Here is a 20,269-nt window from a genome sequence, read left to right on the forward strand (position 1 = left end):
ATTGCGATTTGGCATGCTGTCGATCTGCTGCCTTTACTACGCTTGTCAAAAAATCGAATGAGATGACATGACATGACGCACTAAATGTAAATGGACAGATTTTTTTCAGGGCTGTCACTCGCATCGCATTTATACATGCACTTAATTAAGAATGAAGAATCAAAAAATCGAAAAAGTTAAACAAAGCTATGCTTAATAATATAGGTATACAATAAACTGTGTAAAAATATTTTGTCAAGCTCTGAAAGTGGCTTCTTGTTTATCTCTGGAACGGGCTAAAAGTGATACATTTCTGCTCTAGGACGTTTTACTATCCATCAAGGACGTTTTTTTCGATAAGCAATGAAAACTCTGCTCTAAATGGATTTTTTGTATAACTTCCATTCTCGAATTTAAACTGTTGTGAGACATACTATTAACATTAAATAATTTTACGGGTTAGACACACTTGTTTTATTCTCTCGCGCGACATGTTTCAGAGAGCCTAGGTCTCCTTTCTCAAGCACTAATAGTGCGAGCAGCGTTCACGAGGGCCATGTATCGCGTACTGCCGCGCGCCGAGTAAGCCGGTTGGGCCAGGTCTTGCGCTATCGTTGTAGGCGGGCATAGTAGTGGGTTTGGGTCACCTAACACTTGTAGCGACACACAGCACGAACTCACTATGTCCACTACACTGTCACAACACTCACTGGCATTCTGCTGAGGAATCACAGGCTCCCATGCTGGCGGCACAGCCCCGCCGCTATCCCGATTGAAATTAGGGCGCCGCCCAATCTCGATCGCTTCACGTATTTTACGTGGTACGTAGCATTTTTCTTGTACCAGTAATAGCGGAAGCCGCTCGACCCCAATTTCAAAGGAATACCGCAAATCGATGTACAGGTTAGCCGTTTGGCACACGCATACTAGAGGTCGAAACAAATTTTTTGACCCGCAGTTTCTAAAAAAAATTCGCTGGGGGGGGCAGTGGTAAAACATTTATTTTTGTATGGAAAAAAAATAATTCCAAAACCTATCGAGTGTGGTATCATACGAAAGGGCTTTTTGAGGCGATTCTAAAAATATATCACATCATTACATTTCGGGCATTTTTTTTTAATTAAAACAAAAAGAATTTTCGAAACATACCAATTTTGGCCTCTTCCAGACACGATATGGCTGTTTTTTTTTTTGTACAGTATACCACAAATGATACGTGATATCCTCATGTCAAGAAAGCAATTTTGAAAATAATATCATTAACAATTTTTTTTTTAATTATTGAGGTCAGGTGAGGAAAGAGAAACACCGGGACAAGAGAAACACTTAGGGAATCTTCGAAGTCGGACCACACCTGACTTTATACATATAGGTAAGGATAATTGATAAGGATCAAAGTTTTTAGTTTCCCGAAAATATAAAGTTACAGAGAGGCGGCTCTTTGAAATCCTTAAAGCTTATGATGATTTTAGGCTCTTTCCATAATTTTTTTTACGACTCCTGAAATTGATTGATTGATGACGTACGTTTTGACAACCCTATAAATTAGTAAAAGTTTCCTGCGTTGTAAAATCGTCACAATACACTTGTATGCATTACTCACTAACTGTTTACTCTAGTCTAGTGTATAAATACACTACGGTACGATATAACACAAACGACTCGCAATCAAAATCACAGTCAACAGTCAGCACCGCCAAGCGACAGTTATTGAAACAATGGTTTTTCGTGTGTTCGTATTTTGTACCATAATCGGCCTAGCGCAAATAGCGCAATGCAAATGTATGTTATTTTTATTTAACTTTGTACCTAATTAATTAGCAATTATTTTAAAGAAGGGCCAAAACTAAATAAATATTATTTTACATTTAGTTTCATAATTTACCTAAACGTGAGCAGGGAATAAATTGTTTAGACTGAACGGAATCTTTAATTCATTTTTGTAGGATGTCTCGGAAAATGCAAATGTATGTTATTTTTATTTAACTTTGTACCTAATTAATTAGCAATTATTTTAAAGAAGGGCCAAAACTAAATAAATATTATTTTACATTCAGTTTCATAATTTACCTAAACGTGAGCATGGAATAAATTGTTTAGACTGAACGGAATCGGAATCATTTTTTGTAGGATGTCTCGGCAAAACGAAGCCGGTTGATTGACAACATCGGTCACATGAAGTAGACTACATATTACTACATAATATCAACAATATATTTTTAATTTCAGTGGTAAATTTGTCGTGTCAGCAAATTCATCAATTCGTGGACGGTCACAATTCAAGGCGCCTTGAAGTGGCAAATGGGAAAATAGACAGGCAACCAGGCGCTGAAAAGATGAAGTCAGTAGTAAGTATATTTTTGCATGAGTAGAAGTGTTATTTGAATATTTACCTATATATTTACTTTGTTTATACAATATTAAAGATTAATCTCAATTTCCATTAAACATAAAGTGACTAAAATCATAACAAAACACTTAAATTAATAATTAATAACTTATAAATAAAATAATTGTCCTAAATCATGATCGCTTTGTAGGTAGGTTGCCCAGAAGCCTGGCCGCATTGCCTCTCTGGATAACAACATTTATTTTAATTACCTATCGTTTGATTATATTAATTTGACCTAAGCAAACTGTAAAAACGAACGCTATCCATTAAACAACTCTCGAAGATTGAGTAGCGACCCGTAAACTACAATTATAAATGTTATGAAGTTCTTGACGTTATTTTCAAATTGTGGATCATTCTTTAACCAATAGGGCTTTATGAGATACTACCTTTTGCCCGCGACTACGTCTGCGTGGAAATAGTTCCAGCTGTTAGAGTAAGTATAGCGCCTGGATAAAATCTAATGGCAATAATTTTGAGCATAATATGCTTTAATATTCGAAATTAAACTATCGTGACATATTTCAAAAATTTAGATCAGATCTAAATGCTTTAATATGTTTATTATGAGTCGGAAACATTTATTGGGTCAACCTAACACCGAATCTAGTAAGACTACGGAACGAAACTGATCTAGTATGTTTAATTATTAAACATACTAAACACCCGACTCACTGTTCCCGACTCATAATAAACATATTAATAAATATGTACCTAGTAACTAACGTCAATAACACTTTAACAGATTTGGGACAAAGAACTAGCAGCCAAGGCGGAGCATTGGGCTTCCACAAATCCTTCCGGTCATAACCCTGATAGAACCGTCGGTGAGTATTTCATGTTAATCTTATAAATATCAAACGAATACGGGACTTTAATCGCGTAAACTTCATTAATATTTATATATGTGTTGTATGTATTAGCTAGCGAAGTTAGAAAAGCTTAATACCATAAAAGCTGACAAATCTCCTGGTGAGGATGGCATAACAGCCGATCTACTACGCGCTGGTGGCGATCCTGTCCTTAATATTCTCGCAACACTCTTTAACCAGAATAACCAGGTCATACAGGATACTCGAACTCCAGAGTCCTTGAAAACTGCCATCGTGACGGTCATACACAAAAAAGGAGACATTTCAAAACTTGCTAACTATCGCTATACGAGTATAAACCTCCTTTCACATACTTACAAACTTTTTTCCAAGTTCCTTTGCAACCGCATCACTCGTAACCTAGATGAATGCCAGCCACCCGAGCAGGCCGGCTTTCGAAGCGGATTTTCTACAGTAGATCACCTTCACGCGGTAAAACAGTTGATGGAGAAATGTCACGAATACAACCGTCCCTTGTGCATGGCCTCCGTCGATTATGAGAAGGCCTTCGAGTCCTTTGACAGTGTCGAGCATTGGGCCGTGTTTGACGCTCTTCATCGCTGTTCCATAGATGCGCGCTATGTTGATCTGCTTCAGGAGCTGTACGGCTCGGCAACCTAGCAAGTTCGTCTTCACAAGACAAGTAACCCGATTTACATCAAAAGGGGCGAGCGACAAGGAGATACCATTTCACCCAAGGTTTTTACGGCGGTACTAGAAGCCATACCATAAGCGGTACCATCCATGGGGTCTTCTTGTCGAGCTGTCGCACTTAAGATTCGCCGACGATATTGTTTTGTTTGCCGAGTCCCTGAATATCTCCAAAGCATAATCCAAGGATATACCATGCTTATTTAAAAGTTGGTCTTGAGGATAAGATGAATATGTTCGAGACCCTTTGGTCTTATGACGAACATCACTGGCAATTCGAATCTCACCATAATGGTAGAAGAGGAAGAACTGGAGGTGGTCGAGCAATACGTATATCTTGGACATATTCTATCTTTTGACAAAAAACAACAGGAAAAGGAGATCTCCAGGAGAATCCAGCTGGGTTGGGCAGCATTCAACAAACTAGCAGACATACTTAAATCTGATAACGTTTCATAATACCTGAAAATTCGCCTCTTTAATCAATGTGTCCTGCCAACCATGACATACGGTGCCGAGACATAGACGCTCACTAAGAAGGCTGTGCATAAAATACGAGTAGCACAGAGAGCCATGGAGCGCGCAGCGTGCCATGCTCGGTATCAAACTTCAAGACCGAGTGAGGAGTGTCGAGATCCGACGCCGCACCAAGGTGCGAGATGTGGGAGACGTCAGTACCAAGCTTAAATGGAGTTGGGCGGGACATGTTGCCTGGCAGAGTGATGGCAGGTGGACCAAAATGTTGACGGATTGGTGGCCGCTTTGAGATGAAAGAAGCGCCTGGCGTCCGTTGGCGGGGCACTTTTGGATGAGACTTAGCCCTAGCTATGAATTACATTATTGTCTTACATGTCAGATTCTGTGCTAATAGCGATCAGGTCTATATTTTGATGGAAGAATCCAAACAACTGTTATCAATTATTAGCAATTAAATTAAGGATATTTTTGCAGTTTATTTTATTAAGTAGGTGTAAATAATGTCACAAAAAAACAAATGGTAATTAGAAGGGGTAAAATTGAACAAAAATATCTAAATAATTAAATAACGTTTCTTTTTTATTTTGTATGTATGGCAATGTCTGCATTCAGCATTGGCTAGTTGGCTACCTATCATACAACACCAGACCCAGAGTTCCATAAATTGCACAACTCCAAATTAACTTCACAAAGCCACTCCGATCTCCATCGCTACACCAAGTGCCTCGATCAAATTATAAACAGTGGCTCAATGACTAATATGACTATATGTAGAGGTGCCCGGTTTCTTTATAAATTTCAAGCATTTCCGATTTATTCTCTCCCGAAACTCTTCAAAAGTGTTTCTAGGTGATTTAATTTTTTTTATTTTTATTCAGGATCCGGAAAGTTCCAAACGGGCGAAAATCTCTACTGGTATATGACCACAGACAAATCGTACAAATTGAATGTGGATAACGCTCTAAAGTCGTGGTTTGAAGAGTACAAGGACTATACCTTTGGACCCATAAAGGGGTCTGATTTTGCAAGCATCAGCAAGAAGATTGGACACTACACGCAGGTGCGCTTTAGGAGAGTTAAAAATGTCTGGCCTTAAGATCCATTCATAATCTAAGAGACAAATTCTCGTTCTTTTAACTAAGTAGTGGATAGGTCCATACGCCCTTGCGGCGCGGTGGTTCCTTTTTCCACATTCTCAACCTACTACCTATAGGTAATTAGTTACAATTTCAATATGTAGGTACTTCATAGGTATAAAAGGCACTTCACGGGAGTCAGCTAGTGACAAAACGACAATATTGACTTTATTATGCTAATGAAAAAAAAACGCCAGTTAAACTTCTTGAAAAAGAAGACTGTAAAACAATCCTTCCGGCATTTCAAAGAGCCACATCTCACTAAAAGAGCCGCATTGCTGCTCGCGAGCGGTGGTTTGCTTTATACCTACAGAGCGGTTTCTGTTCTGTCGCATTTTCTATTCTTACTTTTATATTACGAGTCCGTTGTTGTCTGAGATGTCTTATTTATTAGTTATTTTATATTGATAACCAATAAATCAAAATAAAATTGTTTACAGATGATATGGTCCGATTCAACACACGTCGGTTGCGCAGTGTCACAACATCACGACGGAAACTGGAACAAATTCACAGTTGTCTGCAACTACGGACCAGCGTAATTATTTACATTTTTTTTATTATAGTCTGGCAAACCAATGTGTGAAAAAGTCGCATTTTTCGAAATTTTAATGGGAGGCCGACCCTTCGCGCCTACATTTTTCCAATTTACTTTTATCTACTGACAAAGTTGGCTTACCAGACTATATTGTGCTCATTTAAGTATTTTCCTGGTTGCATTCTAAAGGTATCCTGGATTTCTAAGAACAGTTTTGTCATCTAGCTACGAGTATATAGATAGATAGATAGAATACTCTTTATTGGCACACCTCAGTAAAAGATACAGCTTACAGAAACAATTGATTAAGGATAGAAGTAGACAACAGGCGGTCTTATCGCTGAAGAGCGATCTCTTCCAGACAACCTTTTATATACCGAAGAGGGGAAACCAAGCTTTGTTCTTTAGCCGGACTCCTTTATGGAAAATATAGTTTGATATTTCCCCAAAGGTACACACAATTCCGCACCACTCATTGGTACGTCATTGACAGAGGCAGGACCCGAACCTACTATCTCCGCTTCAAATGTAACACAACAGAACCACTCTGCTACCATTAGCTGCTATTCTTACCTTTTATTTATTAAACCAGGAAATATAATGTAAGATTATAAAGATCTTAATCTAACCTTCTATTTCGGTATTGTTATTATTTTAATGGTGACGAGTGAATAATAAAAACTGCCTACCTTGACTACTAAATTGAGTTAGGTATGTTAATTTGGAGTCGAAACTAGATGGCTTTACTTAAAAGAAGTCTCAGTCCTAATGTACATTGTACTGGGATTTCCGTTTTATATGACCATCTGTCTCTAGTGACACTCCTGAGATAAAAAGTTAGCTATAAGTAAATAGTAACTGCATAGACACGCAATATATATAATGAGTTAGCAGTCTTTATTATTAACTGATCTCTGATTGTTAATTACTAAATATAGAAAGGATGCCAATCTCTTATGGCAGTATTGTTGCAAAAGTGACCGCTTTCAGCTTTAAATAATACTTCCTAATCTTTCCGGTGGCCTACCTAGGCTCTGAGACCAAAGAGTATTGTAATATATAGGAGACTCTATGACATGAACCATAGAGGTATAATAATGTAGGGATGAAATGGGGGAGGGGCAGCAAATAACCCGACCAAATTACGTAGGTTGTTTCTGGTGTGTTGTCAAGAATGTTAAAACGTGTTCTTAAATTTGTCGCATTGCGTATGTTCTGTCCCTCACGGTCGCACGGGTGCACATCTATATAAAATACTAGGTATGGTCTGCTACTAGGTACTTCGGTGTATGGTGGCACCGCCTATTTACTGTTTTTACGGTCACTTTTTGATACATGAAGATTCATTTCCTTACCATCCATAATTCCATATCACTAAATGCATCATCGTTTTTTTTCAGTGGTAACTGGATAGGCCAAGTGCCCTACAGAAATGGCCACGGCAGCGGCAAACTTGTGTGCGGCGCTGGCGATTGCTCGAGACAGTACGGAAGCAAATGCTGAACGCTCATTGACTAAAACGACAACACGATTTGATTGACTGGTTCAGGGATCTCCAAACTTTTTGAGTGTGAGTCTGCGATTATCCATCTCAGGCCGTAGTTTGCTAATCTCTGGGCTAGTTAGTTGCATATTTTTTGACATTGGACATCAACATAACATCTTAGTAAATTAAGGGGTCGTTAAAATTTGAATTTACATCAGCACATTTGTTTTGATTTTATTTTGTAGTGACATGTTTAATTTTTAATTGTTTTAGTATCAAATTGCTATGCTAGTAGCTCAGTTCGTAGCAATGGATTAAATTAAACTAAAACGAAGCCACCTATATATTTTATATCGCGAAAAAATTATATCACCACATTTTAATGTCACCCCAGTTTACGGTATAAGCATTTAATAATTAGTTAAGTTTTCAGTAGTTTTCATTTAATCTTACCCTAAGCACCAATTTATTTTTTAATATTTATTGTATTTTTACCTTATAAGAGAGACTAATGCGGCAGTATGTCAACGTCCTACAAAATTGCTCAGTTTGCGGAAAGTTTTCAAAAAGTTGGAAAGTTTCTCAGAAAATTCAGGAAAGGTTTCATTTCGGAAATGAAAACTTTCGTTCCTCACACAAAATTATCAGAAGTTTCAAGTTCCAAAATTATTTCATGATAATATTTCGCAATTATGGTAACTTTCCGACAGCACATCTAAAATAAAATTAACAAAATACGACAAAGAGGCTTAAAATACCTACCGTAGAAAGTTACAACTTTGCCTTTTCAACATAGCTTTGCCCCCCGCATCACATTCCAGTAGAAGTGAAATATCATAAAACTAGTAACAGATACACCTCCCTTTTCAACCTGTGGTTAAAGCTAATCATATTGCTGGCAACACTGGCCTATTAGTTGACGTGTGCCTAACTTCAGTCACGCGTGAGCCGGCTTCAATTGAGGACGTGTTTTTTGGCGGGCAAAAAAAGTTAAAAAAAACTTCCGTGGGATATCGGTCCAGGAGAGTCCTACAGGGATGTAGTTTTAACTGTAAATAATATGCAGCTTAGAAACGATGTAGACGAAATTTCAACACGTTATATGCATTACTTTTGTTATTATGATCGTGGGCAATCTCGTGATCGTATTTACGTATCACTTTTCACAACATTGCCCAGCACATTTTTACCGTTAGGGTTGTCACTAGTAGGTATGTTATTATTGACTTGCGAGGAGGCATTTACCATGCAACGTTGTTTAAAGTTATTTTGCTAATTTTAAGAGGAAATATAAGCAACAACCGCTTTATTTATATTACTTTATACTTCCTTTGCAGTTTAAAAAGTTTATTGTTATGTTATCTGTAGTTACCTACTTTTAATGCTTAGTAAAAATGGCACTGCTTTTGATTAATTAATATTTTTGTTAATTTTTATATTATTGTACACTTCCTTTGCAGTATAAAAAAAATATTGTTGATTTTTAATTGTTTCTTTATAATTTGGGTAAAAGTGACAATTGACAACCCTAGCATATTTAGGATTTTGTATGAAGACTCGCATTTTTTTATGACTTTGCCCACATAAGTTTGGAGGTGAATTACTGAACTTAGTGACTTAATACCTATACGACAAAACTATGCCATGTTTATTCTGGATTATAGACTTTGAGTCATGACCATAAAGTTGATAATCGTGGAGTTAAGAGACTGTAAGTAAAAGTGGGCAATCTTAAATTTTTTTCATTTTTTGGCCCGCCTGTTTAAGACCCATTTTTTACAGTACAGAAACTTATTTCGGCTATGGTTTGCTCACTAACAGAAAGAAGAGTATGTCAATATGTTATTGCCACAGATAAGTAATTCAATATGGACCAACAAACTTGAAAAAAAAAAGTAAAAGACTACAAAAAGCGGCCAAAGTTGTACAGATTTACGGTACCTTAACTACCTTAAAATAAAACTTATTAGTATTATTATATATATGTGTTAGTTATACATTATCATCGTGCCTGTGTTATCAGAGAGATGAAATAAAATTATAAATATTTCATGGTGTGTTTAGAAATTGTTTCCCATTCTCACTGTCCACATCCATTTTAGTTTTTAGCAGTAAACCTTTTAAAAATGAGTTCAACCAAGCTAACTCTTTCTTAAGGGGCCCACCCATTACCAGTCCGCCGGACGATATCAGGCCGATATCGTCCGGCCCTATAGTAAGTAAGTTATGGGCTTAGTTTATAGGTGCAAAATAAATAGGTGCACCGATTGAACAACTATAGTTTGGCCCAGGGCTGTCTCATTTCAAACATAGACAGAGAGAATCATACTGTTTTTGTCTTACGCTAGTACTATACACCCGAAAGAAAGGGATGAGAATAATTTTCCTGGTTCTTTCTGACTGACAAGTTGTGTTTGCTAGGCTATAATATAAACAAATATAACCCTAAATTGAAATTAACTAATAGAGAAAAATACTATAATAGGTAAAGAGTTACATACCTGTAATTTCCTAACCTTATCACTTTATCACCTTATTGGCTTAGTTGGGTCAGTTTATCTCTTAATCGTAATGATTAATACCTACTAGGTCGATAGCGATAAATATTGTTTAACGAAATATTGAACGCTATCGCAGGCTTATGATTAATGAAATTAGCAAAATTAATCAAATACCAATAGTATCAGAATGTGTATGTGATTCTTACGGTGAAGTTTGATTAGCACAATGTATTTGGTAAGTAAGTTAAATTCCTACCTACATAAAATACTTATATACCTTAAAGTTTGAGTGAAATCCGTGGAATATTGTAGAAATAATTTAATAAGTAGAGTATACGTTTAAACAATGAATAAAAAATGATCTTAAAGAGAAGTGACAATGACACTTATAAAACATATGAATATAAAAATACAAATATCAAAAACCATGACGGAGTGTTCTTATTATAAATAAAGGGGCGTCAAAATTATTTAAATTATTGCTACAGTACTTAGCATACCGGACCGGGGTGTATAGGGATGGCGGGGTAAACAGGGACCGGCCCGCTATCCCTTATCGGGGTTTTATAAGGGTATTGCATAAGGCTTAACTCACCATACCCTTTGCCAGACGAAACCCTTTGTTTTGGTTTTAAAAACCCTTATATAAAGCTACCACATTTGAGTAATCGGTAGCCCAAATACCCTTACAAAACCCTTATCATCCGCTCACCAACACCTTGCATATTGCTTATAAGGGTTAGCCTTATAAAGGGCTTTTAGCATATAAGCGTGCTAATTTAAGTCGTCTACCTTGTTCATAAAGCACACATTACTTCGAATCCGAGCGATCGTCGGCGGCGACGGCGGCGTTCTTTGACTAGGCACGTATTTTCTTTCCTTTTCATACACTACCGTAGATATATACTAATCCTGTCTCTTTCACGCAAAGGGAAACCTTTATAAAAAGCGCTTAAAGATAAGGGTAACCCTTATTAAGAGCTAGCCTTATTTTTGGTTAGCTTTTCGGTAAGGGTTAGTCAAAGGTAAGGGTATGAATAGGCTTGCAGTTCAAAAGGGAAAGTCTTTCAATGTGCTAGCCGTGTTTAAGTGTCACCCATTGAAAGGGTTTTATCGCGGAAAGGGTTGTCCGGTCCCTGGGGGTAAATAGGAAAAAGTGGAAATGACTTTTACCTAATAATTTCTTAAAAGCTACTCAAACAAAATAATAGCAGATTTTACATACGATACAATTTATTTGGGTATTTTTTAAGAAATTATCAGATAAATGTCATTCCGGTTTTTATCCTTATTCACCCCGCCATCCCTACAAAACCCAGTTGACGTTACCTACTCATAAAAATGTTAAATTTTCCAGTTATGGCTGTTCCTATTAGCCAGCGCCGGTGCTGAAGTCGTACCGGACCCGCGAGTGGTGGAGCCACCACTGCGCTACGACATGCCGCCACCGCCAGAGACGGCTCGCATGAGCACCCGCAACGTCTTCGAGAACTACATCCGCATGCCGCTGGACCACTTCAATCCGCAGAACTCGGACACGTTCTTGATGGTAACATTTCGGATAACTGTATTTTGCGTTACAACCTACAGCTTTTTAATAGTTATTTATTTTACAAGCGGGCAAAGTTGTTGTTTAACCGCTCGTGCTAATATTGATACCCCGAGCAAGTGAAAGATTACAAAATTAAACCACTAGCTACGCTCGTGGTTCGAAAAATGCAATGTTGTGAGGGTTTCAAAGCACTAGGGTTAAACAAATTTTGCCCCCGAGTAAAACACAAAATTTTTCGCCACACAAACCCGAAGAAATAAATGTATATATGTTCACCGATTACTCCAATACCCGTGGTTCAATTTTAATAATTATATTTTTGTTCGAAAGGAACTACCTCCAAGGTGGTCCCACATTAATCTTGTGCTGTTCTGACGACGGGATCCATGAGGAATTAAGGGAACTCCTCAATTTTAAAAAGCACGTGTATGGTGATGTGGGTGTTTTCTTAAGCAACTAGCATTTTCTATATAAAACCACCAATTTGTTAAGAGTATCTGACTTGGCACCTACTTCAAACATATCAATTGGTAACGCATATACTTAAAAAAGTCGGACTCGCACACCGAGGGTTCCGTACTTTTTAGTATTTGTTGGTATAGCGGCAACAGAAATACATCATCTGTGAAAATTTCAACTGTCTAGCTATCACGGTTCATGAGATACAGCCTGGTGACAGACGGACAGACAGACGGACAGCGGAGTCTTAGTAATAGGGTCCCGTTTTTACCCTTTGGGTACGGAACCCTAAAAAGGATACTATATTATTTTATCATTTTTGAAGTCGGTTTTTTTTTGTAAAATGTTTTTTCTCAAAAATGGACGGCAAACTCGACGTTGCCGGTTAAAAAGTAGGTCGCGAAGTGCGTAGTTTATGGTCAGTCAAAAAATTAAAAAGTTAAAAACATTGCAGTCTCGATTTCAGGACTGCAATTTATATAGTCTCCATGACTGCAATGTTGCATACAAATTCCATTATTTGTCGAGTTCCAAACTTTTTAAAAGTTGAAGTGGCCATATCAAATAAAGGCATAGGTCCATTAAACAGCCAAACAGATGATCAGTACTTATTTATTATAATGTTGGTATCGCGACTATTTAGGTGTCTCAAATAGGTTGGCGTACTTTCAGCCGAAAAATACACTTCTATTTTTAATTAAAAAAATAAAGCGGCGGCAAAGCAAATCTTTTTACTTTTGTCTGTGAAAATATATACATAAGAACGTTGCTTCTGTAAAATATTTCTATTATATTTATATTTTTTGCGCCATTTTTGAGAAAAGCACTATATATGACTCGGCTGGAAGGCTACTTGCTGGCTTCGGATTCAATTAAACGGACTCCCAAGGTCGTCCGTTTAAAACGAATCCTCAGCCAGCAAGTAGCTACTTCCGAGCCTCGACAATAATGTACTATTATCTTATGCAGAAATGCGAGAATCGCACGCTGGCGTCAGATCTAGTAATGTATCTGTATTTTATTCTCCCAAGCGCTACATGTTCAACGAACAATTCTTCGCCGGCACAGGCTCGCCAGTCTTCATTCTGGTGGGAGGCGAGTGGGACATCGCGGCGGGGTGGCTGCTCGCCGGCAACATGTTCGAGATGGCTCGCGAGAACGGCGGTTATCAGGTGTACACCGAGCACCGGTATTACGGCGAGACTGTGCCTTACACGTGCGTATACTTATACCACCCCACCCTATAATTCCTTTTCATCTTAGCAAACCACGTAATCTCATTAATTTAGCGTCGCACGTACTTGCTAAACTGGGCATTATTATTATTTATAAATTTTATTAATGAGGTATAATCGAAACAGCTAGCTGCAAGTGTGAGTCACCTTTACATTAGTAGTATGAAAGCTGTCTGTAACGTAACTTACGTAACCCGGCAGAATCAAATTTAAAAAACCAGTCAAGTGCGAGCCGGACTTGAGCACGAAGGGTTTCGTACCATCACGCAAAAAACGGCAAAAAATCACGTTTGTTTTATGGGAGCCCCACTTAAATATTTATTTTATTTTGTTTTTAGTATTTGTTGTAACAGAAATACATCATCTTTGAAAATTTCAACTGTCTAGCTATCACGGTTCATGAGATACAGCCTGGTGACAGACGGACAGAGAGACAGACAGACGGACGGACAACGGAGTCTTGGTAATAGGGACCCGTTTTTACAGAACCTTAAAATGTAGTAGTTATGAGTCGTTTAGAATTAAAAGACAACTGATTTCACTGGTCTCTTTCAGCAGGTTCTGAGGCAGGTACATTAAACAAACACAAAGCTGTTTTCCATATGGTGGAAACTTTCCTTTCTACATATTCAACGTAAATTTTTACAGAAACTTCACCACCGAAAACCTGCGCTTCCTTAACGTCGACCAAGCCTTGGCCGACCTCGCGTACTTCATCCAGAACATGAAGCAAGCGCCCCAATTTGCCGACAGCAAGTTCATACTCTACGGAGGTTCATACGCGGCGAATATGGTTCTGTGGTTCAAACAGCGCTATCCACACTTGGTCGAGGGGGTGGTGGCATCGAGTGGACCGATTAAAGGACAAGTTGACTTCACTGGTACTTAATCTTATTTTTTTATTATTTTCTTTCGGTTTTGTGTTTAAGCGGATAGGGGACGATCGATTCTCCATACAAACGAAGTCCTCATTTTCCTCCTTGAATATTGACATTATGGAAAATATACTGATTTAAACTAACAAGATTTTCACTCATAATTTTAAAACTAACACCAATACAATTCCTCGCTAGTCTGCCTGTGACTACGAACGTAAAGTCACGTTCGAAACGTCAGGCAAACGTTTGTACGCGATTAAGTCCAGTGTTAGTTTTAAAATTATTATGGAAAATATTTTTACACAAATTGATGTATCATAGCTATGCCCCACCGTTTGCTTTTTTTTTCAATTTTTACTTACCTAATTATAAGAATTAGGAGCTTTTAAAAATTTGTAAGAAACCCGTTTTTCGCTCCTAACTTTTATAATAATTAAAAAATCTAAAAAAATCATAATCTTATAGAAACGAAATGCTACTAGAAAAAGGTGATGAAATACTATATCTAGTGATCAATTAATTACCAGCCAATAATTTAGATGGCATTTCGAACTGTTTTGAGAAGTGGTTTTTTTTTAGATTATTTTAAACCGGGTCACTCACGTATTATTAAGTCGAATAGCTCGACATGTTTCGGACCTTACGGTCCTCGTAAATTGGACCGAAACATGTCGAGCTATTCGACTTAATAATACGTGAGTGACCCGGTTTAAAATAATCTAATATGTTTGAGTCTCACGGGAGTTTTATGGTTTTTTTTTCTATAAAAGATTATCGTCTTAAAAAGTCAGATACCTACAGATTATACGATTTTTCAATTCCAGGATATTTGGAAGTAGTACACGACGCATTTTACGCGGAAGGCGGCGAGCAGTGCATATCGACCATCAGACAAGGCATATTAGACACCGTGGAAGCTGTTAAGACCGAGGAGGGCCGGCGTGAGTTAGAACAGGCCTATAGGTACAACAAAATTTTGACAACCCTAAATACCCGAAAGGGATAGTGCCATATATTAGAAAGGGACAGCATGATGCGACCCTAAACCGCTGTCAAACTTCAGTTTTGTAGGAAGTTTCCTTTCTGTACGGTAGTAGGTACTATTATTTATTCTGTGGTATTGTGGCGACACCTATATATTTAAGGTATTTTGACGGACACTTTTTCGTACACAGAGAGTGTTCTCCTTACCTATACCATAGAGTAACATAGAGTATACACAACACAAATGACTCCGTCCGTAGAGCGTCATATAGTTCAGAAGTTAAATTTTTAGGGCACGATATTTTTCTTACACCTTACAATTCTTCTACAATCAATATTTATAGTTTGTCAAAGGACTGTCTCATTTCAAACATAGACACAGATAATCATACTATTTTTGTCTTACACTAGTACTAGCACCCAAAAAAAAATATAGTATAGTTTTTTTGGTTCTTATTTACTGCTAATTTGGTTCTTTGTTACAGGTTATGCGCGCCACTTTTAGACTACGATGACGTATACGAACTAGGGTACTTCTCTGGTCTGATCAGCTGGAGATTGTCCGGTAGCGTGCAGACGGCACGGCCAGGCGACCTTCTAGCCATTTGCAACAACTTTGCCGGAAATATTTACGGTATGGAACCTGCGAATTGCCCGCTTTGGTGTTCATAATCTGATCATTCTACCGATCAGAGGACTATCTTATAGGGGAGGATGGGGGAATTGGGGACGCTGATAGAAAATAATGTACAACTTCTATACTGTTAGCAAATAAGAGGTCAATCAACAATTATAAGTTTTAAATCAAAATGTTGTCTGTCCGTGTCCGAAGCTGGGTTAATTAAATTAATTACGGACAGCATGGGAAATTTATTTTTTGCGCGGCTTTTTGTATGGTTTCTATGGTGTACGCTTAGAACTATTATATAATCTGTGGTTCCGTACCCAAAAGGTAAAAACCGGACAAGTGCGAGTCGAACTCGCCCACCGAGGGTTCCGTACTTTTTAGTATTTGTTGTTGTAGCGGCAACAGAAATACATCATCTGTGAAAATTTCAAATGTCTAGCTATCACGGTTCATGAGATACAGCCTGGTGACAGACGGACAGACAGACGGACAGCGGAGTCTTAGTAATAGGGTCCCGTTTTTACCCTTTGGGTACGGAACCCTAAAAAGGATACTATATTATTTTATCATTTTTGAAGTCGGTTTTTTTTTTGTAAAATGTTTTTTCTCAAAAATGGACGGCAAACTCGACGTTGCCGGTTAAAAAGTAGGTCGCGAGCCTGGTGACAGACAGACGGACAGCGGAGTCTTAGTAATATGGTCCCGTTTTTACCCTTTGGGGACGGAACCCTAAAAACAGGATGTTATACTAAGACCTCCTATACTGTCACCACCACGCTGAAAAATTGCATTCACACATTATGAATGTATTTCATTCATAAAGTTATCATGCAATTTTAGGGTTGGGTCTAGTACCTGCGGCGGTTATTAAGCTAATTAATAAGCCTTTATAAAGCAGAGGGAATATATTTCCCACCTGATATTGAACTTTATTTCAAAGAGATAGGGTTTAATTTTGCATAATTCCGGACACCCTTATGCCTTATAAAGAATTAAAAGTGTTTCAACGGGTCTCTATTGTTTCCCATAAAGTTTTAAGTCATAATGTATGCTTGTCCACATTTTCGTTAGTCATAATTTGGTTTTTCTCAGAAACGCGTTTCTTTTCAGGATTGCCATATTCAAACAAACCTAACTTAAACCAAAGATAGATATAACTCCGTAATAGATGGATACAGTCTAAGGAAAAAACGTGCCTCGAAAATCAAGAAAATTTGATTCTCGTTCAGAGGGCGCTACTAGTTTTGGCCTACAGTCGTATAGATGGCGTTGACGGTTTCGTTTGTTATTTAACAATTTTAACGCATATCAGTGAAAGAACATGGGTCAAAATCATAAAAATAATTAATGCAAATAAAAAAAATCATTTATCTGTATTTAAATACATTCTATCGTATTTTTATAAATCTTCATTTTTAGTTTTGAAGTGTGTCGACAGATGGCAGTGAATTTACTGGGGTTACAAAATTTACTATGACAGTACCGCTCTAGTATAAGTTACTCTATGCTTAAACCTATCTATAGGATAAAAGTTAACGGTTTCAGAATTACGACTAATGATAATATGACAATCATTACAGACTTTCAATAATTATGTCAAACAAAGGGACCCCGTTTCAACAGATAGCGCTGTTATTAAGTAACGTTTTAATCTTTAGGCACCACCCCGATGCAGAAGATTGGGGGTTACATCGCCCAAACCGCTGGTTTGCAAACTTGCTGGGCAATGGAATACTCTTTGCTGATTAATACCTACAGTAACCCTCGATCAAACTGTAAGTATCTTTCATAGAAAACAATCACTTATGGAAAGGACAAAGGAACATTAGTTCACGCTACGCTATATGCCACTGATAAAAATAAATGGATTCGAACCCATCAGGACAGGACATCCATCTTTGTATGCAGGACAGGGGGGGGGGGGGGGGGTTTGTTTGTACCTAGGCTGCATGGGAGGCCGTTAAAAAAGATATAACGTAGATTATAAGTATTATAACTATCCTACCTATAACTAGTGACTCTGAGCAGTAAACCTCTCGATTCATAAGCTTATTAAATGTAAAAAAATCTTCGTTGGATCTTTATTAGGGTAATTTCTATAATTTTGTGTTTTTTTTTTTAAAAACGTAGTGAACTACCTATAGAAAAATTATATCTAACTACTGAATCTGTTCACAAAATTTCACGAGATTCGGTTAAGAAATAATGCGATCTGCAGAGTAGAACATCCGGACGTACGAAACATTTTTGCCTAAGCTGAAACGGAGACCTTCGCTGACGCTCGGTCAATAGGGATATAGCTCCTTAGTAGACTTTATCTCTTATATGTGATACAGCATACAGCAACTTGCGTTCAGTTGTACAGAGTACGGGTTCTACCAAATGCATTTGTGATAATATTATTATTTTACTTTTTAGCTCGAGCTTGGTACTACCAGACTTGTACAGAGTACGGGTTCTACCAAACCGCACCCACGAGTGGCACAGTATTTGATCCCTTAATATGGCTCAGCGTCGATTTCTACGTCGACATTTGCAAAAAGGCTTTCACAGAGAAGTAAGAGTTTTATCCTGCTAATGCTAACAAAACATTTAAGTACAGACGCAGACGGGGAGTTGCCCAGTGTTTCTTGCGATATCTTGCGTTGAATAGTAAACTAAATAAAAATTGTAGGCGCTTGGTGTCCTTACCTCACGAATTTCACTAGACGGAACAGCGACATCTAGCGTTAGATTCGTAAACTAAACGAAAATTATACGCGTCGGGGGTCCTTATTTCAAGAAAAATCTTAATAGCGCGATGCAGGATCTTTCACAATGCGGAACAGCGACATCTAGCGTTGGATTAGTAAACTAAACAAAAATGTAGGCGTCTGGGATCATTACCTCAAGAAAAATCTTAATAACGCGATTCAGGACTTTCACCAGACGGAACAGCGACATCTAGCGTTACATTCGTAAACTAAACAAACAGGGAAACAACAACAAGGAAAAATGATAACAGGATTCAGCATATTTTATTTAAAAAATATTATCTAAAGAATTCTCTTATTAAAACATGAAATTATTTCAGTATGTAAGGTAGATACTGTTAAACAAACGTTATTGCCGTTACAGATTCGACGAGGAGTTCGTTTACGACGCAGTGGAGCGAGTTAATCTCATGTTTGGCGGTCTAGAACCAAATGTGAACAACACCATCAACATCCACGGCGACTACGACCCGTGGCACGCACTGGGCGTGTACGAACACGATCTCAAGGAGAACTCGCCCACGATCACAGTGCCTAGGTGAGCTGATACTTTCAGAGGACATTGGGATACTGTGTAACATGATCATGGCTTTCATAAAGTTGATACTTGTATCCTGCCAAGATAACGGAAAACGTTATTGCGGATTAATTTGATTAACCCTTTTAACGCCACAGACGGCTGTGGACGTCATCGCAGTCTTGCCAAGGGCGCCAACGACGGCTACAGCCGTCAGCTTCGCCAATGCAATAGGGACTTAAGCGGGACTCCGTAAAGTTCAATTTCGCTTAAATAATCGCGATCGCCTGGCGTCCGGGGTAGGGCATATTCCTTCGCCGTCTGGAGTTCAAAAGGGGTTCTAAAATCAATTTATGATTAGATTGCATCAGGACAAGTCATGAAACAAGTAGTATATTGACTTGATCACTCCTCCAAAGAAAAAAATTTGGAAAACAGAACTCGTTAGATGGCGTTCCAATACTTACAAGTCTTTGTTACAAGCAAATATAAAGATACCGTACATAATTACATGGTTTTACTATTTTGTATCGTACTTTGACATTCGCTTGTAGTTATAATAAATAGTAAGCTCTCCAAGCTTATTTTTTTCAATAGGAAGCGTAATAGTAAGTCATTATACCAAACTAAACTGACGTTATGTTCAAAAACCGGCCAAGTGCGAGTCGGACTCGCGCATGAAGGATTCCGTACTATTGCGCAAAAAATCACGTTTGTTAGCCCCGCTTAAATATTTATTTTATTCTGTTTTTAGTATTTGTTAACTGTCTAATGTCTAGCTATCACGGTTCGCGAGATACAGCTTGGTGACAGACGGACAGACAGACAGCGGAGTTTTAGTAATAGGGTCCCGTTTTTACCCTTTGGGTACGGAACCTTAAAAATGATACTACGCCTTAAAAAAGATCAAATCTTTATTTTTCTCTTTCGTTGTCTGTGCAGGGCATCTCACTGCTTCGACATGCAGGGCTGGTTGACCACCGACACGATCAGAATGACGCAGACCAAGCAAGAGGTGCGGCGCATCGTGGCCTCCTGGCTCGACTAGAAGCGTTCCTACTCGTTGCACAGCTCACGGCCGACCGCCAGATACGCATTTCCATTGTGACGCAAGTCTTGTGACGTGACCACGTAAGTCACATGACTGGATAATTATTATAATTAATCATGGGCATTTTGTATGATGCCACATTGCCAGCATAAAGTTCTTTTTATTTCCTATAGTGCGATA

At 38.1% G+C, this 20,269-nt stretch overlaps 2 protein-coding genes across 2 annotated transcripts; both read left to right on the plus strand.

Moving 5' to 3' along the window:
• Positions 1–1,502: 1,502 nt before the first annotated feature.
• Positions 1,503–7,641, plus strand: LOC134743323 (venom allergen 5.02-like). The gene is made up of 6 exons (XM_063676716.1): positions 1,503–1,761; positions 2,209–2,327; positions 3,117–3,198; positions 5,250–5,431; positions 5,948–6,045; positions 7,446–7,641. Exons 1-6 carry the CDS (start codon positions 1,698–1,700, stop codon positions 7,546–7,548), a joined length of 648 nt encoding a protein of 215 aa, XP_063532786.1. The 5' UTR covers positions 1,503–1,697; the 3' UTR covers positions 7,549–7,641.
• Positions 7,642–10,146: 2,505 nt separating this feature from the next.
• Positions 10,147–20,136, plus strand: LOC134743574 (putative serine protease K12H4.7). The gene is made up of 10 exons (XM_063677114.1): positions 10,147–10,267; positions 11,390–11,581; positions 13,075–13,259; positions 13,927–14,159; positions 14,981–15,119; positions 15,626–15,774; positions 17,427–17,543; positions 18,187–18,325; positions 18,886–19,059; positions 19,981–20,136. The coding sequence occupies exons 1-10, from the start codon at positions 10,259–10,261 to the stop codon at positions 20,084–20,086; spliced, it is 1,443 nt and encodes a 480-aa protein (XP_063533184.1). The 5' UTR covers positions 10,147–10,258; the 3' UTR covers positions 20,087–20,136.
• Positions 20,137–20,269: the final 133 nt, after the last annotated feature.

The sequence above is a fragment of the Cydia strobilella genome, chromosome 8, assembly GCF_947568885.1.
Source record: "Cydia strobilella chromosome 8, ilCydStro3.1, whole genome shotgun sequence".
NCBI lineage: Eukaryota > Metazoa > Arthropoda > Insecta > Lepidoptera > Tortricidae > Cydia > Cydia strobilella.

Coding starts and splice junctions, on each gene's coding strand:
- LOC134743574 (XM_063677114.1), top strand. Junction 13,260..13,926: donor GGCGAGACTGTGCCTTACAC/GTGCGTATACTT, acceptor AAATTTTTACAG/AAACTTCACCACCGAAAACC. Junction 15,120..15,625: donor GAGTTAGAACAGGCCTATAG/GTACAACAAAAT, acceptor TCTTTGTTACAG/GTTATGCGCGCCACTTTTAG.
- LOC134743323 (XM_063676716.1), top strand. CDS start 1,698: ATGGTTTTTCGTGTGTTCGTATTTTGTACCATAATCGGCCTAGCGCAA. Junction 2,328..3,116: donor CTGAAAAGATGAAGTCAGTA/GTAAGTATATTT, acceptor ACACTTTAACAG/ATTTGGGACAAAGAACTAGC. Junction 3,199..5,249: donor TAACCCTGATAGAACCGTCG/GTGAGTATTTCA, acceptor ATTTTTATTCAG/GATCCGGAAAGTTCCAAACG.